Source organism: Rana temporaria, chromosome 1 (genome assembly GCF_905171775.1).
Source record: "Rana temporaria chromosome 1, aRanTem1.1, whole genome shotgun sequence".
NCBI classification, from domain to species: Eukaryota; Metazoa; Chordata; class Amphibia; order Anura; family Ranidae; genus Rana; species Rana temporaria.
In genome coordinates, this window is record NC_053489.1 from 62166466 (window position 1) to 62193398 (window position 26933).

The 26933-nt window shown below is 41.5% G+C and overlaps 1 protein-coding gene across 1 annotated transcript in view; it reads right to left on the reverse strand.

Moving 5' to 3' along the window:
• Positions 1 to 26933, reverse strand: part of RICTOR (RPTOR independent companion of MTOR complex 2) — a 214684-nt gene that overhangs the window by 40247 nt on the left and 147504 nt on the right. The window contains 10 exon segments of the mRNA XM_040338626.1: positions 2481 to 2607; positions 9644 to 9843; positions 11665 to 11800; positions 11942 to 11988; positions 15995 to 16096; positions 22637 to 22802; positions 24029 to 24129; positions 24232 to 24312; positions 24390 to 24456; positions 26832 to 26922. Coding sequence (XP_040194560.1) covers positions 2481 to 2607; positions 9644 to 9843; positions 11665 to 11800; positions 11942 to 11988; positions 15995 to 16096; positions 22637 to 22802; positions 24029 to 24129; positions 24232 to 24312; positions 24390 to 24456; positions 26832 to 26922 — 1118 coding nt within the window.

The window sequence follows — 26933 nt, forward strand, 5'->3', positions numbered from 1 at the left end:
AAAAAAAACGTTTTTTTAGGCAGATTTTTCTGCTTTTTACATTTATGACCTGTACAAAATCGTGGCAAAAACGCTTTAAAATCTTGGCAAAAAAAACGGTAAAATCAAGCGATTTTCTGCCTAAAAATGCTACGCTCAGGTGTGAATGGGGCCTTAAAGCCTAAGGTGAGTGGTCAAGAGGCAGAAAAAATGCTGCCGTCAGGATACTATCATCTGAACAGCATCGTTAGTTTCTAGGGGGCTGTCTGCTACACAGCCTACCAACCAAGGACAAATCCTTAGCCCCATTCAGCTCCTGGCCAGGAATTTCCCGTCACTGACCAAGTATGTCCCATGCCATATATATGCGTAATGATGTCAGCCAACATTCCCGGACCCTTTGTTTACCTTCAACTGGCAGCCAGGTATCTCCTGAATGAGGCTGAGGATGTGCCACTGGTTGCTAGGACCTTGCAAGTCCTAGCAACCACAAGGACATGAGTGGAAGGTTTTCAAGCTGTCACATTCAGGAGCATTTTTTTTAAATATATTTTATGGTACACTGTGTGAATGGAAATATTTAGAAAATATATTGTGGGCAATCCTTACATTTGACGGCAAACAAAATTTAAGTGCACTGTACCAACACCGTCAACTGCAGTTGCCTATGGCAGCCAATCATTACTTTTTCGTAATATGACTACAGTAAACAGTCATCTGCCTAGCTGTTGTAAATCACTGTAAGCCAGTACAATCATCCAAATGGGCTGGTTGCTCTCCTCATAATAAAACGAGCACCAAAACATTTAAATGGTCAAACTAAATTGTTCCAATGATGCCTTTGAAATCACGTTCAGCCAATGTCTGTGTTAGAGGAAAGTATTCTCTATTGAGGGCACCACCTGATTGAATGCCCACTAAGTGATCCTGTGCTTTTGGTCATGAAAGGCAACAAAAACGGGTTCATTTAGCTGTCCCCCTACCCAACTGCACCCTCACATTTTCTTTGCTTTCCCGACAATCTTTTCAGCTACCAAGAGCAAATGAGATGAAGCCTTGTGTAAACTCCAAGATGTCGTTTTGAGTATACAAATGGCTAAGGATTTGCCCACTGGCAATTTTAGGTTCATGAGCTGCCAGTCCCTTAGCACCAGCACTGTCACATAAGAGAAGAGGGAGTGACCAATATATTTCTCATATACGGAAGTGCCAGGTATTTCTATTCTTTGCTCCCAGCAACCAAGCAAAGGATAAGCAAGCATGTAAAGCTTGGGGGATGGCAGTTAATTGAACTTGTTTCTGCAGTGAAATGGCACAGGCAATGCACACGCCTCCTTTCCTTGGCACGTGGAGAAGGAAGAGTAAGGAGCTGACCTAAACTGGGAGGAGGTATTCTTTTTTTTTTTCTTTTCACAACAATTAAAAGGAAACCTTACAGCTTACTTTTAACTGGTATCAGGTGATGTGAGAGATCTGCAAGGAGTGATGTCAGGAGTCCCTTTAGAATCATTGGCAGGGAGAATGTGAGCAGGGCGGAGCCTGCTGTGAAGTCATTGCGTTACCAGAAGTTTGCGGCACGCCATTTTGTATACTGGCCAGAGATTTTTACAAAGCGCCTTGATATTTGCTAAATGCATGAAAACACATGGATGTACGATTGAGGAATTTCTCTGGAGGTTCCTATGAGCCCTTTGGGGTTGATGTGCGTTCTGACCTTTCTCTAACTAGAAGGTCATGGTTATCTAGTAAGCCAATAGGGCAGTGATGGCGAACCTTGGCACCCCAGATGTTTTGGAACTACATTTCCCATGATGCTCAACTACACTGCAGAGTGCATGAGCATCATGGGAAATGTAGTTCCAAAACATCTGGGGTGCCAAGGTTCGCCATCACTGCTATAGGGTATTACCTGGTGGAGGACCTTTAAACTTTCTTTCAGGATACCTTCATCTCCTAACGGTTTATGTGGGTGGATGTGGTCACTTTCATCACACTTGTGTTGGATATTTATGTTAATTTCAAATTTGGACTTTGCACGTAATTATTTATTTTTAAAGTATTTTTATTTGTATATTACACATATTTCTGTGGATATATTTGAATTTTGATCAAAACGTATTTGTTCACAGTGTTGGAGATAGCACAACATGTTCTCTTTATAGAATTTTAGCAATGCCCTGGTGCTAGTCACGCGACTGTTCTCTATATGGACGAAAAATGACCCTATACTACAGGAAAAGAATACACTTCTTGACTCCTTCATGATTCTCCTCCATCATACTATATCAGATCATGAAGGATACATTTTGCAATAAATGTGTGCCAATTACAATTCCCTGTAAGTATACACTTAGAAAATTAAAAATAAAGGGTTCTCTTAATAAAAGTAAGGAAAGCACTAAAGAAGGAAACATTAAGAATGCATTACGGCAACTCATTAACTTCCTGCAGCACTTCAGGCAACACAGAAATCAAAAGAAATGGGAATAAATAGGACTTACATCAGGAGAGGCGGTTAAGGTTTTGGAGAGAATGACTCTGGCAAGCCCGTCTCGGCTGTAATCCAAGCTGGAGACTGCCAGCTTCAATAAGTGGTCTTGATTTTTAAGTGAGCAAAGATTTAGGAGACTGCAATAAAGAAATACAATTACGGTAAGTGCACAGAAGGATGGCAGTAAAAATGTATAGTTGAGACAAGGATGGAAGCTTATGTCAGATAAAATGCCTGTTTATACCAAGCAGAAAATCCATAAATCCAGCATTATTCACTGAAGTCTTCTAGCACAAACATATCATTTATGACTGAAAAAGCAATTGTTAGCTGGTGAAACAAGCACTGTATCAAAAGAGAAGGATGGCTTCTTACCGAGTGTTGAATCACAAAAAAAGATGAACCATGTAAACCGCTTAATGCACAGTTCATATATACACACAGCCACGGAGCAATTTATTAGGAACACCTGTATATCTGCGTATTCATCAAATCTTAATCAGCCACCTGGTGCATGCTTAGTGGCACGTCGCTTCAAGTGCCAATGGTGTGGCTCTGATAATCCCACATCAATCAGGGTGCAGGCGTGTATGCTAATCCAATGCAGTATGAGACATACTAAGTGAGCACAAAGAAAGAAATGGGAATCATTGGAAGAATTACTCCCTACCCAGGGACAAGTAGGACTTTAAAGGGTGTGAGATTGTCACTGGAGGTGAGCACCAATAGCAGAAATAGAATTAAAAGTTATCATACAAGTCATCATAAATACACCAAAAAGGAAAACTCTGCGCTCCTGAAAGTTCACCAATTATAAATCCACTTAATGTTTGTGAAGAAAAAAACATACATTAACACTTTAATTTTCGGAAGATCCAGTCCTTTATATGGTTAAAAAAGGGAAAGTTTCCACAATGTACACAATATAATAAAAAAAGTATAAAAAAAACTTTCCAAATGTCTGCATCAGACCAGCACCCTCTTCAGACTTCAAATGGTTAAAGCTTGCGGTTTTAGTTTGTGGGCTGTCTAGCAAGACATCATTAGTGCAAATGGTGAGCACAGTACATTACCCAGCCAGATGTACACATCGATCGAATGTCCTTCTCCTGGCTGATGTAACAATGTCCTAAGCTCTCTCCTATGCGGGTCTGGAAGCTTCACAGACCCGATAAATGTGACTGCTGGAGACACAGGGTGGATCAGCCTATCAGAAAGGACGCTCTCCCTGGGTGAACATGCAAGCGTCCCACGTCTGAGACACTGTTTCAGTAAACCAGCTGTACTGCAGGGAGAAGTTTAGGCGCCCTCCAGTGGGCAAATTGCAGTATGCGCTTGTTGAAAAATCAACAGTGTTGCATGGCGATTAAAATAATCGGATATAAAAGTTCTTATGCATGAATAGGATCTTCCATCATAAAAGGGGGATATTAAGAGGGGTCCTAGACGACGCGTTTCGCCCTTACAAGAGCTTTGTCACAGTCAATAGGACCTAGGTATAAAGTTTAATTAAATAGACTAAGATGGGGGGGGGGGAATTTGAGGAAGGGGAGGAGAAGGGGAGGTGTACCAAACCGAGAGATTTAACCCTTTGGACATCCAAAAAGACAAACAGACAAATAAATCACATATATATTGCAAGAGAATTATTTTTTAAAAAATATATTGCAAGAGAATTAGTTTTTAAAAAAAAAAACATATAAGCATATCATAAATTACTAAAAGATAAACAGCAGTTTTTTTGTGTCTTAACTGGTCACTATATCTCATTATAACAAATCTATATTGTTGCAACATAATATCCACAATAGGTTGTATGGGCACTCTATCCAAATGGTGCCCTCTAGTGGTAATTCATAAAAACTATATTCTAAAAAATGTTATAGAATATAGAATAAAAAGCTATATATAAAATAGGAAGAGTTAGATAAGAACGTTAACTTCTATCTAATTCTTATCTAACTCTTCCTATTTTATATATAGCTTTTTATTCTATATTCTATAACATTTTTTAGAATATAGTTTTTATGAATTACCACTAGAGGGCACCATTTGGATAGAGTGCCCATACAACCTATTGTGGATATTATGTTGCAACAATATAGATTTGTTATAATGAGATATAGTGACCAGTTAAGACACAAAAAAACTGCGGTTTATCTTTTAGTAATTTATGATATGCTTATATGTTTTTTTTTTTAAAAACTAATTCTCTTGCAAATATATTTTTAAAAAATAATTCTCTTGCAATATATATGTGATTTATTTGTCTGTTTGTCTTTTTGGATGTCCAAAGGGTTAAATCTCTCGGTTTGGTACACCTCCCCTTCTCCTCCCCTTCCTCAAATTCCCCCCCCCCTATCTTAGTCTATTTAATTAAACTTTATACCTAGGTCCTATTGACTGTGACAAAGCTCTTGTAAGGGCGAAACGCGTCGTCTAGGACCCCTCTTAATATCCCCCTTTTATGATGGAAGATCCTATTCATGCATAAGAACTTTTATATCCGATTATTTTAATCGCCATGCAACACTGTTGATTTTTCAACAAGCGCATACTGCAATTTGCCACTGGAGGGCGCCTAAACTTCTCCCTGCAGTACAGCTGGTTTACTGAAACAGTGTCTCAGACGTGGGACGCTTGCATGTTCACCCAGGGAGAGCGTCCTTTCTGATAGGCTGATCCACCCTGTGTCTCCAGCAGTCACATTTATCGGGTCTGTGAAGCTTCCAGACCCGCATAGGAGAGAGCTTAGGACATTGTTACATCAGCCAGGAGAAGGACATTCGATCGATGTGTACATCTGGCTGGGTAATGTACTGTGCTCACCATTTGCACTAATGATGTCTTGCTAGACAGCCACAAACTAAAACCGCAAGCTTTAACCATTTGAAGTCTGAAGAGGGTGCTGGTCTGATGCAGACATTTGGGAAAGTTTTTTTTATACTTTTTTTATTATATTGTGTACATTGTGGAAACTTTCCCTTTTTTAACCATATAAAGGACTGGATCTTCCGAAAATTAAAGTGTTAATGTATGTTTTTTTCTTCACAAACATTAAGTGGATTTATAATTGGTGAACTTTCAGGAGCGCAGAGTTTTCCTTTTTGGTGTATTTGTGTATTTGTGGTACTTCAGGGTATCCGGATCTCTGCAGCACGGACTGTTCTCAGCCCATACGAGGGTTTTAGTATTTCATGGGATATTAGTTATTTCCCATTGAGCGCCAGTGATTTTTTTGTATCAATACAAGTCATCATACAAACCTAGAAATGTGCATATATTGCATGGCTAACATGAGCTGATATTGTTTGCAGCAAAGGCATAGATGAGTTCATGTGCATAGAGTAGGCTGACGCATTTCGCAGAGCTGTATCTCTGCTTCTTCAGGAAACTCAATATGCGTCTATAATATTATCAAATTTAAGAAAGCTATCATAATCACATCCCAATATAAATCAATTCATCATATAACAAAATTACAGTAGAGAAAATGTGCTCACCCAATTCATCATAATTTGGCTATATATAGTTGCTGTCAGTGTGAATGGAGATCCAGCCGACACACAACCATATAGTCCATAGTGCCAGAACTTAGGACAATGTCTGATAGACACTGGATCGCACCCTCGGCGGGTACAACTCACGTCTGGAATATTAAGACATAGGGGATCCAACTTGGCCAAGTAAGATCAGCCCATATATACCATATTAATCTAAATGAGCAGCGCATAACTACCACAAATGGCTCCAACCCATGCAGCACACATCCACGACGAGGCACATTTAAGATTCATATAACACATACATAGGTAAGCGTTAACCTATGTACATGCATGTGCTCATTAGGTTTGCCACATCATCCCTTTAATCCAGGACTCGCATTAATTACACAGATTCTGTGGCTGATTACTGTGGTAATTAAACTCACTTGGTGCCTTATTTGCATTAAATTAGCCTCAGAATCTGTGTAATTAATGTGTGTCCTGGATTAAAGGGATGATGTGGCAACCCTAGTGCACACATGCATGCACAAACACGGATATACATAAGCGCACACATAATCCCACACATAATTCCAAACATGTACACACACAGTCATATACAACATCACAAACACACCATGCACATAAGCACACACAACTAACCACATACGCAAATACACACAAGTATGCACACACAAGCCAAAACACCACCAACAAACTCAAATGGGCACCCCCATGCCCAGCGGATCCATCATGTGAACATATAAATACACACTAACCCAACACACATAGGTATCCCCCAGTATGTTGATCCATAATTGTGCCCAAGTTAAGTAACACATAGAACTATCATCCAGGTGAGTGATCCATCCCATGATTGGAGCAGCACAATGACACATAGAAAGGACCGTCCACAACCGGCGCCCCGCCATTCACACTAGCAGATGGTCAGTGTACAAACAGATTTACCGACTGAGTGTATGTATGTATGTGTGTGTGTTTGTACATGCATGTACATAAGTTAACACTTACCTATATATGTGTTATACGATTGTTAAATGCGCCTTGTCATGGGTGTGTGCTGCATGGGTTGGAGACATTTGCGGTAGGAATGCGCTGCAAATTTAGATTGGTTTCTATGCAGAAGTGAGCCAGATTTTGCACTCTCCGGCTTTAGTAAATAGACCCCATTGTGTACTTAAAAGTGGGGTATACCTGTATAATAATATCTTTCTTAAATTTGATAATAGACGCATATTGAGTTTCCCTGAACAAGCGGTGATACAGCTCTGCGAAATGATTCAGCCTACTCTATACACATGAACTCATCTATGTCTTTGCTGCAAACAATGAGTATCATCTCATGTCGGCCATGCAATATATGCACATTTCTAGGTTTGTATGATATATATTTTTATGCTTTGTACAATAAAATACATTTTAAACATATTTATGCCATTCGTGCTTACTTTCAGTGACGATCTCACACCTTTTAAAGTCCTACTTGTCACTGGGTAGGGAGTGATTCTCCCAATGATTCCCATTTCTTTCTTTGTATTTAACACAGGATGTGAGTTTTCTCCCTGGAACTGGTTCAATATTATTTAAGACAGATCCAAAGTGAACATCACACACCAAAACAGCTCCAAGCCCTTGGGAGACAGAAAGCGGCCTCAGCCCCGGGGTCCTCCTGATAAGCCAAGCCCTCTGACACATTATCCCCTCTATGAAAATGCATCAGGGGCATGGCCTATTGGGGGAGCAGGAAAGAAATTCACAGGATTCCACCTATCAACGTGGATATTGCCGACAGGTGAATCAGCAATTGTGTTCTCCCGGCAGGGTGGGTGGGGGAAGCGGTCTCTGCCGGAAGAAGACAATGATTATTGCTAGTGGCTATAGAAGCCGCTAGCAATAATTGCAAAAGAATCCAGCAGGCTAGTTGTACCCAAAATGATCAATTGATCAACTTGGTACATTCAGCCTGCCCATTAAAGCGGGAGTTCACCCTAAAAAAAAAAAATTTAAGATTAGATTCATGCTCATTTTGTCAAGGGGAATCGGCTATTTTTTTTTAAAAACGAAGCAGTACTTAGCGTTTTAGAGAGCGATCTTCTCCGCCGCTTCCGGGTATGGTCTTCGGGACTGGGCGTTCCTTCTTGATTGACAGTCTTCCGACGGTCGCATCTATCGCGTCACGAGTAGCCGAAAGAAGCCGAACGTTGGTGCGGCTCTATACGGCGCCTGCGCACCGACGTTCGGCTACTTTCGGAAAATCGTGACACGATAGATGCGACCGTCGGAAGCCTGTCAATCAAGAAGGAACGCCCAGTCCCGCAGCCCATACCCGAAAGTGGCGGAGAAGATCGCTCTCTAAAACGGTAAGTACGGCTTTGATTTAAAAAAAAAACACCCGATTCCCCTTGACAAAATGAGCATGAATCTAATCTTAAAAATTGTCATTTCTGGGAGAACCTCCACTTTAACCGTTCAAATCTTGGCTGATACCTGCTGAACCAGCTGAGATTTGAACCGTGTATGGCCAGCCTAAGATACTTTTATTTTAACCACTTCAATACAGGGCACTCTCACCCCCTTCCTGCCCAGGCCAATTTTCAACTTTCAGCGCTCTCACACTTGAAATGAGAGCGGACATGCAACACCGTATCCATATAGAATAGTTATTTCTTTTGAGACAGATGGAGCTGTCTTTTAGTGGTATTTAATCACCACTGGGGAATTTTTATTGTTTGCTAAACAAACGAAAAAATACTGAAAATTATGAAAAAAAAAAAGAAAAAAAAAAGTTTTCTTCATTTCTGTTTTACAATATTGCAGATATGGCAAGTAATTTTCATTGATGTGCGCTGATGAGGCTGCACTGATCAGTTCCCTGATTATCAGTGTAAATGTCACCCGTAACACTGACAGCGATGAGGAAAAGAAATGCTGATAACCGGCAATTGTTTACATGTAATCAGCTGTTATTGGACATAGAGCTGATCACATGGTAAAGAGCCAACACCCTTGCTCTTGCACACTCCACCCCTGACTCAAAGTGCAGGTTATCCTGTTTTGGGGTCTCTCTATAGATGACAGCGGGGAGGATGAAGATGATGACCCCCCTCATCCTGATTATTCTGGGGGTGTCGGGTGGAGTGTGCAAGAGCAAGGGTTGGAGAGTGCAATATTAATGGCAGATGTATATGATGATTCTACCCTTTGGTGAGTGCATCCCCAAAAGGGGACATTATCCCCCCACGTGGTGAATATCCCTTGGTGAAAGGAGCACTGGTTAAACTACTGATCAACTACAGCCATTTTCCTCTGCACCATTATTGTTTCCTGTGTGGATTGCACATAAAAGTCTTTCAAGCGATGGTTTGACAGTAGCGCTGCTACGGTATGTTATGGGACATTTTAGAGAGATTTTATTTACTGTTTGTTTCATGATGATCAAACCAGCCCATTATAAGAACAACATGTAACTTCAGTTTTCACAGCCCAAGAAACAAGGTGCACAAGGGAGAAGCGGCTTACAAGTACATAAAACTGACTCCCTGAGCACACCTGTACATTATGGAAAGATCTCTGGGGGGCCACACAAAGGAAAGTTACCGTTTACTGCTAGTGACAGACTGCATTGTATTACTTATTTTGCACACAGTTGTACTGTACAATGTCTTACCACTGAAACACATTGCACTTCTCCAGCATCTTGACTCCATGCGGGTGGCAGGAGAGGGTACCAATAAAGAGGAAATAGTACTGGCAGAGGGTGTTCAGTAAGCCGTTGTTTTGCAGAGTGCGCTCTTGTTTTATGCCGGATGTGGTTGTCAGCCACAGAACAATGTCCTTCACCAACTCCTCCAGGTAGCCCTGTCCATCCTGCAAGGAAAAAATAGTAACTTTAAAGTATAACTCCACCTTTTAGTAAGGTAATAATAAAATACAGTTTTCGTCCGAAAAAAAATCGATGATCGCCGCCATTACTAGTAAAAAAAATATTAATAAAAATGTCATAAAAATACCACCTATTTTGTAAACGCTATAACTTTTGCGCAAACCAATCAAATGCTTATTGTGATTTTTTTTAATGAAAAATATGTAGAAGAATAACGTATCGGCCTAAACTGAGGAAAAAAAATTATTTTATATATATTTTTGGGGGATATTTATTACAGCAAAAAGTTAAAAAAATATTTTTTTTTCAAAATTGTCGCTCTATTTTTGTTTATAGCGCAAAAACTAAAAACCGCAGAGGTGATTAAAAACCACCAAAATAAAGCTCTATTTGTGGGGAAAAAAGGACGCCAATTTTGTTTGGGAGCCACCGCGCAATTGTCAGTTAAAGCGACACAGTGCCGAATTGCAAAAAGTGCTCTGGTCTTTGGGCAGCAATATGGTCCGGGGGTTAAGTGGTTAATGGAATAAAATTTCTTAATAATGCTGCACTTAGATGGCACTGCTCTCCTTCTGTCTTTGCTTTCCACAGAGTTACTTCTAGCCTATCACAAGCTGGCAGCCATCCACAGTCAATAATCTATGAACACTTCAACTGTCCTTGTGCCACAAATGTGCCCCTCCACATAAACTTGATATGAAAGAGCGTTCTAATTACCCACATCTCTTCATTCAGCTGATCAAACGCACTTTCTCTAGCAAGCAGAGTATATGCTGCTGAAGGTAGGGGGCAGGCATGCAGAGTTTAGGTCACTTTAAGGAAGTTCATTAGACAGGTAATGTCTTATGCTGCGTACACACGGTTGTATTTTCCGACAAGAAAAGTTCGATGTGAGCTTTTGGTTCCGACCGCGTGTAGGCTCCACCTGACTTTTTCTGTTGGGATCTCCGACAGCAAAAATTTGAGCGCTGGTTCTCAATTTTTCCGACAAGAAAAGTTATTGACGGAAATTCCGATCGTCTGTATGCAATTCCGACGCGCAAAAAAAACACGCATGCTCGGCATCAGTTCGTTGCATGCTCGTAATTATTAAACGTAATTTTTCTCGGCTCGTTGTAGTGTTGTACGTCACGCGTTCTTGACTGTAGGAAGTTTGTGTGACCGTGTGTATGCAACACAAAAGTTTGAGCCAACATTCCGTCGGAAAAAACTCCACGGTTTTCTTGTCGGAATTTCCAATCGTGTGTACGCGGCATTACATTTCACAGCTGTACATTATACTTTTTCAATGCCCTTCTTTATGCAAAGCCACATCAATCACACCGGTAATTCTTTTTTGTACAACATTTTTTTTTTTAACCTCCTTCATATTACTGTATCTCTTTAAACAGCAAAGTGGTTAGCTCTCTTTTCCTGAAGTGCAGTTTATAACTGTCCCTGCAAAAATCACGCCTGAGCACCCGCTGTGAACCAAGCAGTCTTAGGACAGCTCAGTTCATGGACACGAAGCACAGAGACAAGCCAAGCTGTGATAATCAAACACAGCGATCATAAATCTAAACCATGCAGTGTTTACATTCCTCTTACAACGAAGGATGGAGAGAAGGAGTAACTAATAAATGAATAAATCATTCATTCAATAGCTCCAAAACAAAATGAGAAATGGACTGGTAATAAGAGGGTTAGTACTGAAGTAGTTACATTCACACACCCAGCAGCAAACAGAAGCATTGAATAATTGAGTTATTAACGCTTCCCTTAGTGCTAAAGTGAGAATCTGACACTTGGATCTACATGGGACTCACCTCCTCTGACTCCAGCATGAACTCTGTGAACTGGCAACCTACTACAGTCAGCTTCTTGGCTTTATTGTGGTCCAGATCCAGATTGGCATAGAGCTTGCTGCTGGGCTTGTAAAAATACAGTAGTCGCCGTACAAACCTTTAGGTATGAGAACAAAGAGAAACAAGTTACAGAAGCGGAACAAAAAGCTGAAGCTGTGAAGGCGTTACTAGTGGTTCACCTAATCAAAACAGAATGCAAATGTATATATAGACAGTAAAAGAGGCATGGTGTTTATACCTGTGCATCTGCTCATCCTTACAGTTTTTCAGATTCGCATTTGGCCACTAAAAGAAAAAGAAAAAATTGTGGTTTAGAAATGTGTGACATTTTGAAATGCTATCCTTTTCACTTTTTATGTGCAAATATCTTTCTTGCTGTACAGACAATAATGTTTAAAGTAAACCAGTAGACTGAAAACTACTGGCAGCAGGAGTGAAGAGCAGCAGCTGCTGGCATGTGATCATACATTTGGGCACGGCTCCTGTGCGGAGATTGGCAGCTCTGTCTTAGTCGGGCGGTGTGTGGGGTGTAGCGGGCTCTCAACACTTCACTCTCAGTGTGATCGTTCGGTGATTGGGCCGGAGGAGGATGGCGGATCACCGACAAGGCCCACATGGTAAGCATCCTGTGCGCCCCCGGCTATGTATCCTGTACTCCAGGGCTCGTGGGCCAGGGACTGGCATAGTGGGTGCCGCTGGGTTGAGGGGAAGGAGGAGAGCGGACACATGTCTGCTCTCCTCCCCTTCTTGTTGGTGACCAGGAAGTGATGTCCCCGTTGACAGTTTCCTCGCCATCAAGGGTGGGAGAGAATGTAATGCAGTGGGATGAGCATTGCATTCCCATTCGGTGGAGCGCGGGGGAAGGTATCAGTGTCTTTTAGACCCTGGATGTCTCATTAAAGGGAACCTGTCACCAAAAAAAAAAATCACCACATAGAAAGCTTTGTCAACTATGTGATTAAAAAAAAACTTTTTTTTTCCGTTGGAAAAAGGTAAGGTTACACCCAAGAACATAACATCCCCCCCAACTCCACCAAAAAAAGATTGCGATACAAGTTACATACGGCCCGCGGCCAATCGAAAAATTAGAATATCGTGCAAAAGTTAATTTATTCACTAATGCCAACCTAAAAGGTGAAACTAATATATGAGATAGATTCATTACATGAAAAAGCAAGATAGTTCAAGCCGTGATTTGTCATAATTTGTGATGATTATGGCTTACAGCTCATGAAAACCCCAAATCCACAATCTCTGAAAATTTGAATATTGTGAAAAAGTGCAATATTCTAGGCTCAAAGTGTCCCACTCTAATCAGATAATTAAGCCTTAACACCTGCAAAGGGTTCCTGAGCCTTTAAATGGTCTCTCAGTCTGGTTCAGTAGGAATCACAATCATGGGAAAGACTTCTGACCTGACAGTTGTGCAGAAAACCATCATTGACAACCCTCCATAAAGAGGGAAAGCCTCAAAAGGTAATTGCAAAAGAAGTTGGATGTTCCCAAAGTGCTGTATCAAAGCACAATAATAGAAAGTTATGTGGAAGGGAAAAGTGTGGAAGAAAAAGGTGCACAAGCAGCAGGGATGACCGCGGCCTGGAGAGGATTGTCAGGAAAAGGCCATTCAAAAGTGTTGGGGGACTTTCACAAGGAGTGGACTGAGGCTGGAAGTCAGTGCCTCAAAGAGGCACCACACACAGACGGATCCTGGACATGGGCTTCAAAATGTCGTATTCCTCTTCGTCAAGCCACTCCTGAACAAACAACGTCCAGAAGCATCTTACCTGGGCTAAAGAAAAACACACCTGGTCTGTTTGCTCAGTGGTCCAAAGTCCTCTTTCATGATAAGAGCAAATTTTGCATCTCATTTGAAAACCAAGGAGCCAGAGTATGGAGGAAGAATGGAGAGGCACACACTGCAAGATGCTTGAAGTCCAGTTGTGGAAGTTTCCACAGTCTGCGTGGATTTGGGGATCCATGTCTTCTGCTGGTGTTGGCCCACTGTGCTTCATTAAGTCCGGGGAGGTCACCGCAGCTGTCTACCAGGAGATTTTGGAGCACATCATCCATCCATCTGCAGACAAGCTCTATGGGGATGTTGACTTCATTTTCCAGCAGGACTTGGCACCTGCCCACACTGCCAAAAGCACCAAACCTGGTTCAATGACTGTGGGATTACTGTGCTTGATTGGCCAGCAAACTCGCCTGACTGAACCCCATAGAGAATCTATGGGGCATTGCCAAGAGAAAGATGAGAGACTTGAGACAGAAGAAGAGCTGAAGGCCACTATTGAAGCATTCTGGTCTTCCATAACACCTCAGCCAGTGCCACAGGCTGATAGCTTTCCATGCCATGCACATGAAGCAGTAATTGCTGCAAAAGGGGCCCAAACCAAGTATGAGTACATATGCATGCTTATACTTTTCAGAGGTCCAATATTGTTCTATGTACAATCCTCGTTTTATCGATTGCATGTATATTACAATTTTCTGAGATTGTGGATTTGGGGTTTTCATTGAGCTGTAAGCCAAAATCATCACAATTATGACAAATCATGGCTTGAACTATCTTGCCTTTCATGTAATGAGTCTCTCTCATATATTAGTTTCACCTTTTAAGTTGCATTAGTGAAATAAATGAACTTTTGCACGATATTCACATTTTTTTAGTATCACCTGTAGATTCAAAGCTAATTTTTCAAGCCCTGTATTTAGGTATCCATTTGAGTAGCCAGGAGCCCCCAAAATCCACACACACTATATATTTCAGGCTGCCCCTTCCCATATCTCACAATTCATCTCTTAGATCAGGGGTCTCCAAAACTTTCCATACAAAGGGCCAGTTTACCGTTCTTCAGACTTTAGGGGGGCCAGACTGTGGCCACAGGGAGTAGGTCATTGTTGATGTCATTGGTAGGAATTGTGCCCCATCCATGGTGTCATTGGGAGGAATTGTGCCCTTCATTGGTATCAGTGAATAAAATAGTGCCCGAGGGGCCAGATAAAAGCAAGAAAAGGGCCACGTCCGACTTTCGGGCCACAGTTTGGAGACCATTACTTTAGAGGAACGATCAGCCCAAATATCAAAGTGTAAGGTGGGTGAAGTCAGAGCTCCACATTCTGTAAATGCGGTGATGTGCATAAACCAGTATTTCGTAATTAGGCAGGCACCCATTACACTCCTAATGGCAGCTTAAAACTAATCTCCAGCTTTTAGTGAAGTTTAAATAGTTTGTTTGGATCAAACTGGTCCAAACAAACTATTTAGCTCACTAAAATATGCTGCGGCTCTCAATGCTGTATGGACTTTATGTAGCGCTGTGTCCTGGCAGTGAAAACGGATGTGATCAGCTTTAATAGGCTTAAAAGGTGCACCAATTTATTTTATAAATATATAAATGGCTACAAATATTGGCTATAAATATTACATGGCTTTTATATGCTTACTCTCTGTTCACCTATTTCATATACACAAATCTGTAGCTATTAGAGGGCACATTTTGTACTGAATGACTTCTTAAAACTAAACCTGTACCAAGAGACCTTGCTACAGACTAACCCTGTAGAGAAGACACCATGACAAGTCAGAGATTGACCATCTGTGACTGCAAATCACTCCTGGAGCCTCTGACCTACCAATGCAAATAAAAAAACCTCATGAAATTCCAAGTATAGAAAAGTTCTGCACCATGACGCTTCCCATATTCTGACTAATAGTGTTTCTGTATTCACACAGGCACTTCACGTGGGCTCTGTGTAGAGATGGGTAATGAAACCAAAGTTATGTGTTGTCACCCTATGGTGCCTTCTCTTCAGTGAAAGTGGTTTATTGTGTATCGTGTACCTGCTGGTGTGCTTAAGAATATAAAGAACAAACACTTTCAGTAGTGTGCGTTAATTCATACTGTGATACCCCTACAGCGACCAATTCCAAGAAAATGGGTTTAGCAATGTAATGCACTGTGATTGTGTTAACCACATCTACTGCCCTGTGCACAGGAATCATAGCATGCATATATAATCAGGAAAGTATAAATAAAAAAATTGCAAACATACAATCAGGATATTGCAACATTTATGTACATACGTAATACAGAAACCTTATAAGTATTAAAAGGGTTATAAAGCAAACAGTCTCCTAATTAAAGTTATCGTTTTATTTAAATTGTCAGTCTGTTTCACTTCTGCTTGAGATGTGTAGAAGTCCCCCCTTCCCCAGAAGTGATCAGAATACAATATCATATAAACACACATATTACCTATAAGGTGTAAAGCAAAGATCAAGTCGTACCTTGAGTATGGTCCCTATAAGATTCCAGTTCCATTCAAGGTTCTCTTTGTGAATGAGGACGTGGCTGTCTCTCAGATTCATTGCTAAAGCTTCTTCTGTATCCTATACATAAAGTAATATAAAATATATATTAAAACCTAAAATAAATTTCCCCAAATAAAAAAATAACTAAAAATAAGAAATAAGCATTCTGTAAATACAGATCAGGACTCCAGGTTCTTGCAACTCACCGGGAATAAAGGTAAAACAAAACAAAAAGTTCTGGACCTACAAAAGTCAAGTTAGACTTACCGGTAACTTGTTTTCCATGAGTCTTTCAGGACAGCACCTTGAGAGCGTGGCTCCACCCACTTGACCGGAAACACACCTCCACCAAACTTCTTAAAAGGGAGGCTCCTTCCACTTATCATTACTAGTAGTAGTAGAGAAACCTTCGGCCCAAGCTGGAACACATAATCAGAGTAAGGTCGGGTTGCTGCTGTCCTGAAAGACTCATGGAAAACAAGTTACTGGCAAGTCTAACTTGACTTTTTCCTTATCGTCTTTCAGGACAGCACCTTGAGAGAATAAAAGAGACTTACCCACTTAGGGAGGGACCACAGCCTGCAAGACCTTTCTGCCAAAAGCCTGATCGCTTGCTGACAGAAGATCCAGTCTGTAATGACGGACAAACGTAAGGTAACTTGACCACGTAGCTGCCTTGCAGATCTGATCTGGGGTGGCACCAGCTATTTCTGCCCATGTAGTGGCCTGAGCCCTAGTAGAGTGTGCTCTAATTCCCAGTCGGGGAGATAGCCCTGCTTGGGAGTAGGCTTCCAGAATAGCGGTTTTTAGCCATCTAGCTATTGACCCCTTAGACGCTTGGTGGCCCTTCTTTTTTCCTGAAAAAAGTATGAACAAGGAGTCTGAAGATCGAAAATCCTTGGTCACTTCAAGGTAATGTAGCAAGGTTCTTCTTACACCCAACGTGTGCAATTGGTGTTCCTTCTCTCCTGACGAGTTAGAGCAGAAGGTCAGTATGACAATTTCCTGCGACCGGTTGAGGGCTGACGCCACTTTTGGTAGAAAGGCTGGATCAGTCTTTAATACAACCCTGTCCGCGTAGATGGATAGGAAGGGTTTCTTTATTGACAGGGCGTGCAGCTCACCGAATCTCCTGGCTGTCATAATTGCCACTAGGAACACAGTTTTGAGAGTAAGGAACTTCAGACAAATGTCTTGTAGCAGTTCAAAGGGTTCCTTATATAATGTCTGAAGAACCACTAACAAATCCCAACTGGGGAAGTGTCTCATGGGAGCAGGTCTGGATCTAGAAAGAGTCTTGAAAAATCTTGAAACTAAAGGCTCTGAAGATATAGGCCTTTCCAGAAAAACTCCCAATGCGGCTATCTGTACTTTAAGTGTACTGACTGACCAGCCTTTTTCTGTTCCATTCTGAAGGAATTCCAGAATTGACACTTGATTTTTTACCACTCTATTTGACGAGTGACAACAGGAGTTGTAGACCTTCCAGTATTTAGCATAGATCTTTCTGGTAACTAACTTTTTACTGGAAAGCAAGGTAGTCACAAGTGGTCGAGAAAGACCTTTACATCTCAACAACTGCCCCTCAGATACCACACCGTGAGGTTTAGACAGGCCACCTCCGGATGGTATATCAGACCCTGTAGAAGTAAGTCCTGCCTGAGAGGCAGCCGCCAGGCCGGCCTGACTGCCATCCGAAGAATGGTGGTTAAACCAAGCGCTTTTTGGCCAAAAAGGAGTAATTAGAATTACTTACACCTTCTCCCTCTGAATCCTCCTCAGTACCAACAGAATTAGTTGAAACAGAGGAAATGCGTAACCCAGCTGGAAGTTCCAAGGCTGTATTAACGCATCTGTTCCCTGGGAACTGTTGTTTCTGTGAATGGAGAAAAAGACAGAAAGTTGCGTATTTTCTTCTAAAGCAAACAGGTTTATTTGTGGTTGATGATCATTGTGAAGACTTCGGGATTCAGGGTCCATTCTGCTTCCTGAATCCGTCTTCTGCTTAGAAAATCTGCCACTATATTTAAAGTGCCTTTGAGGTGGACCGCTGATAATCACAGCAAATGATTTTCTGCCCAGTTTGGGATGTCTGAGGCGAGAAAGCTGAAGTGATTTTCTTCTTGTGTCTCCTTGCCTGTTTAAGTAGGCTATGGTAGTGGCATTGTTCGAGAAGACCTGAACATGGGCAACTTGAAGGTCTGCGGAGAAGGCAACCAAAGCTAAGGCCACTCCCCTTAGTTCTCTCCAATTGGAGGACTTTTCTGCCTCTGACCGGGACCAAACACCCTGAGCGTAGTTTTGACCCAGGTGCGCCCCCCATCCCCATAGGCTGGCGTCTGTCGTTACCACCTTTTGTATTGGAAACGACCATAACAGGCCTGTTGACAGGTTTGTCTGATTTCTCCACCACCAAAGCGATCGTTTTACTTTGGTGGGGATTTTTACCTTTGCTTCCAGAGATTCTGTCCGGTGATCCCATGCTTTTTTGTCTTTTGGGAGAAAAATTCTTTGCTCCACTGAGCTGATTTGATACCCCGGAAATTGGGCTTCTTGGGTTGGGTTGAAATTTGATTTTTCCATATTTATGATCCAGCCCAAGGCCTCTAGATGACTGCGGGCTTTTCCGAGATCCTCCAACAATTTCTCCCTGGAGGGGGCAAAGAAGAGCAGGTCGTCTAGGTATGGAATTACTGCTACCCCCTGCAAGCGAAGAGGAGCGAGGGCCTCTGCCATGACCTTTGTAAATATTCTCGGAGCCGAGGAAAGGCCGAAGGGAAGGGCTTTGAATTGGAGGTGCACAACCTCTTTTCCCATGTTTACTGCCAATCTTAGACATTTCTGAGATTGAGGGACTATGGGGATATGCAGATAGGCATCTCGAAGGTCGATTGATGCCATAAAGCACTCTTTTGTCAAAAGATTTTTGACCGTGAAGATTGAGTCCATACAGAATTTTTTGTATAGGACTGATCTGTTCAGCAGCTTCAGGTTGAGAATAAGTCTGAAACTTACGGGTGGCTTTTTTATTATGAATACGTGGAAAAATAAAAGCCCTGATAAAGCTCCCCCTGTGGTAATTGAGTTACAACCCCCTGGTTCATCAGATCCTTCAATAGGCTCTTCATTGCTAGGGACTTGACTATATCTCTTGGTTATGTTGTCAACAGGTACCTCTCTGGGGGAGGGTCCGAGAACTCTATTCTGTAACCTTGGGACAGCATAGAGAGAATATACTGATTTTCTGTTATGCTTGCCCAGAAAGGGAGAAAACTTTGAAGTCTTCCCCCCACCTGCAACTGGTTGTCATTGTGTTTTGCTGGTTGCCGTAGGAGGATGGAAAAGGACATTCCCTTTGCCCTTTCCCTTGTGCCCTGACCAACCTTTCTTCCTCTCGTTTGTTTTGTTCTTGAGCCCTTTGAGGACGAAAAAACCTTTTGCCTGTCTGCTTTTTCTTCTTGACAGGAAAAGATATCTTCTTGTCTGCAGTTCTGTCGAGCACTGCATCTAAATCGGGGCCAAATAAAAAATTCCCTTGTAAGGGTACCCCACACAGCTTGTTTTTAGATGCTGTGTCCCCCGGCCAGGTTTTTAACCACAGCGCCCTCCTAACTGAATTAGTAAGGGCCGCGGATCTTGTCGTCATTCTGATAGACTCTGCTGATGCATCAAAGACATAGGCTACAGCTGCTGACAGGGTTGAAAAGGAGTCTAGGATTTCTTGCTTTGGAGAATCAGCTATTATATGATCCTTAAGTTAGTTCAACCAAGACGCAAGTAGTCGCCATTGCTGGCTTAAGGTTGCCTATGATGGATTGCCAGGCCCTCTTTAATTGCTGATCCATTCTCTTATCCATGGGGTCTTTCAGAATCCCTATGTCCTCAAATGCTAGATCTGAAGATCTTGAGACTTGAGAAAAGGCTGCATCGAGTTCTGGAACTTTATTCCAGGGAGCTGCTGGGTCTTCATCAAAAGGAAACCTTTTCTTTTGTGCCTTAGCAAAAATATGTTTTTTTCAACCCGATTATTGTTAAGCCGGCCTTGCCTACACATGTACACGAAAAAAAAAAAAAATGCTCTAGCAAAGCGCGGTGACGTACAACACGTACGACGCCACTATAAATGGGAAGTTCCATTCGGATGGCACCACCCTTAGGGCTGCTTTTGCTGATTTCGTGTTCGTAAAAGACGATTTGCACTTTTCAGTCTGTTACAGCGTGATGAATGTGCTATCTTTATTCCGAACGCTAGTTTTACCAGAACGAGTGCTCCCGTCTCATAACTTTCTTCTGAGCATGCGCGTTTTTTTCACGTCGTTAAAGCCCACACACAACCTTTTTTTCTGACGTGAAAATTTAGAGCATGTTCTAAATTTTTAATGGCCATTTTTTACATCGTGAAAAATGCTTTGGAGCCCACACACGATCGTTTTTAATAACATTAAAAAAAAAAAAAAAATTTGACATCCCGAAAAACAGTCGTGTGTACGCGGCATTATTCAATTTCCTTTAGATTTACCTTCAATGTAGTGCAAAGGGCCGCCTGACTGCATACAAAGTGAAAGTGTTTAGGTCTGACATATTATATGGTTTTGGTAAAGCTAAAGGAAAATTATATAATGTACGGCCAGTCTTAGGCATGTAAACAAAGCATAAAGGGGCAAGCACAGACACACAATTTGTGAGACTTCTAAGCACTGCACATTCTTGCTCTCTAAAGGATATAAAAAGCACGGACTATACACAGCAACTCTTCTTCAGCTGCGTGTTTGAGAGATCTTCTCTTTTTTTTTTTTTTTCATTCTTTTTTTATTACAAAACATAGAAGCAACAATGAATAAAAAAGGAGTAACATAGATTAGAATAAGGGGCGGATCTAGCCACCAACGTAGATCTGATATTCAACCGCATCACATAATGGGTTACATGAAAAGATATTGGAATAGGGGGCGGATCTAGCCGCCAACCTAGATCTGATATTCAACCGCATCACATAATGGGTTACATGAAAAAAACAAAAAAAAAACTGATAAATTCAGACCCGTAATATTGTTTTATAACCTAATCAATCCAAAATAACACCCGAAAGCGTTACCATGATAGTGGATGACCTTATACCTGTATACAAAAAAATCACCCGTATAATCACAGGATGTTTCTAATATATGTGACATCGCTATTAACCTAAAATGCTTTACTTTCTTATCGCAACTTAAATTGGAATTCCGCCAAAAAAATAAATTAAAAGTCAGCAGCTACAAATACTTCAGCTGCTGACTATTAAAATAAGGACACTTGCCTGTCCAGGGCACCCGCGATGTCCTCACCTGACCTGTACATCAGCTCCTGGTCGAGGCGCCGGCATCTTCAGTAGGGCGACCAAAAAGTGAATTCTTGCGGCTTCATAGCCTGGTTCCTGCGCATGTGCGAGTCACGCTGCACGTTCTGACTGGTCCCTGCTGTCTTCTGGGACCTGTATGTCCCTCAGAAGACAGTGGGGGGACGGAGGGGGGGCATGACATGGCGTAGATCGCAGTGGTTCTGCAACGACCTTTATACCTGGATTCGACAAGTATCTGGTCCCCCCACTTTAAATTCTCTTTTTATTATTCCTTTCGTACTTTAATCAGGACAAAAATACCCTCTCCTGACCCCAACCCTTGGGGATCTGGAAAAGAGGTTTACCTAATAAAAAATGGCAATTAATGGGAAATTATAAAGGACTAGGAACTTCACAATGTCCGTCTCAAGAATGAGTAATTGCTAAGCTAGGCAGAGAGACAACTCGGTAAAAAGGGGTGTGCAAGTAAAGGTCGTCCATGGCCGCCTGGTTTCCCTAATTTCCTCCTCTCTTCCGTAGATGGACGCTGTCATATTTTCCATTATCCCAATTTCATCTAATTCTAGAGAACCACTGTTTCAAAGATGGCGTGGTGGTATTCTTCCACAGGTCGGGCAGCATTCAACCTGTGTACTATCAAAGATTTTTTATATTGGCGAAGGGGGAGTGCGATTAGTTGCAAAAGATAGTAGAAATATTTGCCAGCACACCATGGAACGACGTAAATAGCGCCAGACATGCCGAAGGGGTCCTGCGTGGCTCCGAAATGTTGCACTCTCTTTGTGTTGTGATCATGCAAAAAAAAACATCGGTTTGGACGCTATTTACGTCGTTCCATGGTGTGCTGGCAAATATTTCTACTGTAATGTGCACCAGTATCCAGCTGGTTGTTGCTACAAGCACCTAAACCCAAGAGCGGATCCAGGAATGTGTGCGATGGGAATATGAAGTATAATATAGGTGCAAAAGATATCCCAAAGGGTCCAAGCCGAGATCAACTGATGTCAGTTGTCTAATCACATTTCCTACCTCCTTTCAAAACTGTGTAAGTAAAGGGCACACCCAAAAAATATGTAGTAATGTCCCTTTCTCTTTATTACAGCAGAGCCCAGATGTTTGCGTGTATAACTTGTTAAGTAGGGCCAGAACCCTATACCGCCTAGCCAGCAACTTATATCCCTTTAAATATACATATATAATAAAAAATGAATAAAGAAAATAAAATAAAATAGTCGAGAGATCTTCTCTTGAATGTAGGAAAAGCACTTTCTTCTCACCTTCAGAATAAAAATATCCTTCTGTACACGTATGTGCTGATCACGTTTTTGGTGGGTAGCCATCGCTTTCTGTACAATGTGATCTAGATACAGGCTGTAAGGTTTCGGTCCTCGTTTCTTCATTTCATGGAAGCGTTTCAAGCAGTTTAATGCTGCACTGGCCCGCCTGCAAATTATATATAACAAAATTATTACTTCCTGTGTGTACAGGAATCCCTGACACACATTCCAAATTTACAAATTGAATTATCATTAAACTCAAACCCTATTCAATTCAACCATTTTGTAAAAAGTAAAGGCATGCTATGAGTTAAGTCCAAGGAAGTACATGTCACTTCTCGGATTTAACTCTATTATTTATATCTGACAGGTTTATGGCTCTGCCAGAGCATACACTGAGACACTGGGGGACACACGCTATGAGTGCCTTGGCCGTCTGGGACTCTGCCTCCTGATTGGCTTAGACTCAGCAGCAGCGCTATTGGCTCCGTCGCTGACAAAGTCAGTTATCCAATCAGGAGAGAAAAGGGGCAGGGCCGAACAATGGCTTTGTGTCCGAACAGACACCAGGAGCTGTGGCTCAGCCCAGGGTGCCCCCATAGCAAGCTGCTTGCTGTGGTGGCACTCCACAAGAGGGAGGGGCCAGGAGCACTGAACAGGGTTGCCAACTTTCAGCAAATTTACGAACAGTTTGTAAAATCTGTACTTTTTGCATCCGTCCTTGAATGTCCATTGTGGACATATAGGCTGCATGTCTGTAACTGACATTCATGGACAAATGCAACAATTATGAATTTTACAAACTGTTTGTAAATTTACTGAAAGTTGGCAACCCTGGCACTGAAGAGGGACCCACGAAGAAGAGGATATAGGCTGCTCTGTGCAAAATCATTTCACAGAGCAGGTAAGTATAACATCTTTTTTTTTTTTTTTAAACAAACAAAAAAAAAAAAAACAAGAGACTTTAGTATCAGTTTAAGGAAAAAAACATTAACACCAAGTCCTGTATTCAAAAAAATGCTGCTAATATGTGGCACTTGCAGATTTTTTTAAGGAAGGTATATCAAAGGTTTGTGTTTTTTGGACATTGATGCATTTTCAATTGGAATTTATACAGCCGCTTTGAAACTGAAAACGGTGCATTTGACAAGAAAAGGCCGAGCTTGGCCTGCGTTGCCAGCAGTTCAAATACACTTCAAAAGGACATATATCTAAAGAAATGCAAAGCAACACAAATCATGGTAATCGCAGCCTCTGAACTGTTTTATGTTTTGCTCTAATAAAGTTTACAGGATTTTGCTGACATGCATTTGGACTGGTGTTTCAAACGCACAAAAAAGCAGGAAAACACCCGTCAACATGAGCTCTTAGTCTCTCATATATGATACGTACAGTCGTTTTTCCTTGGGGATGTCAAACGATGCCGCCATGTTCATCAGGGTTGGTAAACAATGTAAGTGATGACTGTGTGAATGTGGAAGGATTGTGTTTGCCTGCAGTACAAAACAAAGACATGGAGGATTACAAACAAAATGCACTCGGATGCACAAAGATCCAGCACATTTTCCAAGATATCACTAAACAAAAAGTTTTACCATGTGCAAGAGCTCCCCAAGGATGATTGTTGCTCTGACAGACACATCGTCATCGCTGCTCGTTATTACCTCCACCAGCCCCTAAATCAAATATTAGAGGTCATACAGAGAAGGAATATAAAGACATGCAAAGCTGCACATGACCTTTGACCACTTACCTCCAACAAGCCATTTGTAATGAAAGCAGAAAGTACAAGCGCTAGATAATTGTCAATGAGATCAGGTCTGTAAAATAAAGAAACTGTCTGTCAAATATTCTGGGTCCTATGATATGTGTTTGCAGACGAGAGGAAGAAATACACAATTTCTGCATGGAGTTAAACATACAGGCTCCATGAATAATGAATGACAACTATATTGCCCACAGTAACCAATCAAAATTAGCCTACTGTAGTCAGATTGATCATAAGATTTTTGAATGGCGCTGCGAGTTACTGCCCCCCCCCCTTTTTTTTACAAATAAAACTCCAACAATGTTTCATGTAAAGGTATTCAACTTTCTTATTTCTAAATGAACAGCTTTATGATTTCTGATCTGCACACTTTGCTTTAGAACTTGATTAACCCCGTATAGCAGGATCTGCAGCCATGATCCTGGTGTCATGCGATCGGCTTCACCGTAAAAGTGATCCGAGTGGCATTGCATCACTTTAACAGGGCTTGGAAGGAGTGCCCATCACCTCCAGCTGCTGCAATTCCCAGTCACTACAGTTCCAACAGGGAGCCCAGGACCAGTAAAAGTGATCAGGTTGGCTGCCCATAGAAGAGATGGAGGAACATCCGTTTCCCCATCTTCTCTGTGATGAATGAAGCCGGAAGAGACAAGGATTTTCATCACTTCCTATTTCAGTGCTCTTTGCCTGACTGTTACGGCCAGGAAAACATCTGATCAAACCCAATCTGTTTGAGCAGAAGCTTTGAAGGGCAGGGAACACACCAGATGTCTCCATAAACCATATCCGTCACTGCCCAAAGCCACAGGGGGGTGGAATAAAAAATTAAGAGCAATCCAAACGCCCTGTGCTTGCACGGAAAACTCACACCTGTGAGATATTGCCACGAATATTGAAGTGAGTAATAATTCAAACTGAAGATCTACATTTGATAAATGGCTGTGTGAATATTGTGCAACATAAATTGCAGCCATCAATTTTTTATCCAGGACCTCTGCTTTCAGAGAATATATAATGATTGGGGATTCCAAGTCATTTTTTTTTACCAATTAAATGAGGATTTTAAAATGTATATGAACAACGTGGTAAGTGGTTAACTTCCCTGGCGGCATGATTCTTTCTGGTTTTAGGTGCTGAAAGCGGTACCATTATTTTGCATGGAAATTTGGCGTTTTATACTGTAGGCTTGTAATTCTTAGAAATAACTCACTTAAATCTGTCCAAACAAGAGTCTAGTAGACATCCCGGGTATGATTAAGTTTGAAACACAAAATCATAATATAATAAATAACTATAAATAATTTTAAAAAATAATATAATAATAATAAAAATGTATTAATAATTTAATCAAATCAAAAACACTGATATTTGCTCAGTTGCATAATTGTCGCTGTCCTTACTTTCAGTGTCTGAAGAAGTGGTTCTAATTTATTATCGCTGTTTTCTAGCTGCTCTAAAACCACTTTTGACATAAAGGGACACTTTTTGGTTGCTATGGACAATCTCCAGGCAGAAAGAACAGTTTTTATTATATAAAAGTGCATGCAGGTCACTGGACAGACCACTAAGGACAAAGGGGATGTGTATTTATTTTATAGAGTACTGTAATCTGTAAGATTACAGTATACTGTATGCGTACAGTGTTTTTATTTTTTTGAGATTTGCGGCGATCTCCACCCCCATGCGTCGCAACGTCGCAGGGAAACGGAGCTCGGCGGCACTCGGGCACTGTGTGAATCGAGCGAGGAGACAGCTCGCTCACACAGCAGGGAGACATCGCAGGATACAGGGGACAAGGTAAGTAAACTCCGCCTGGATACTGCGATGCGATCCCAAGTCTGGCTCAGGGATACCGCTAATAGTACTGAATTTCCACCCCGAGCCAGACTCAGGATTACCGCCAGGGAGGTTAAAGAATGTACTAAAGACTTTGAAAGGGTGGTCACTTAGCATTTTCACAAGGGGTGTTTAGCAATAGTAAATAACCATTTCATCTCAGAGTAGAGCTGTCCAGTAAGGCAATGTTTTTCAACTCCAGTCCTCAAGTAAAAAGCATTAGTAAAAACCATATCAATCGTGAAAACGTGAATGACACAAAGAAAAATTCTCACTGTAACTCTTGTCAATGACTATTCAAAAAGTGTCACTGAGTGCTCTCCCTGTGCATACAGCCCTTTTGTGGGTGTACGTGTTCCTAACAAATGAGTACCCCTGGAGGTGAATGCAAAGTACCTGGTGCCTATCCGTGTTGGATGGCTTTCATTGGGGCACTTCTTTAGGTGGTGCATATTTATTTATTTTTACATGTCAGTGATTATAAGGTTATAGCTGATTGTTGTATACTCTATTCTAATCCCCCTCTATACTCTCCCCGCGTAGCTGAAGTCATACTTTAATTAATCTGTATCAATGGCATATAGCACTTACCTGGAACGTGCTCGATGTGGAAGAATTAATTTAGCTTCTGCTGTTACAAACCCATCTGAAAGCCTCCAAGACTCCTGAAAGCGACTTGGATCTTACATTAGA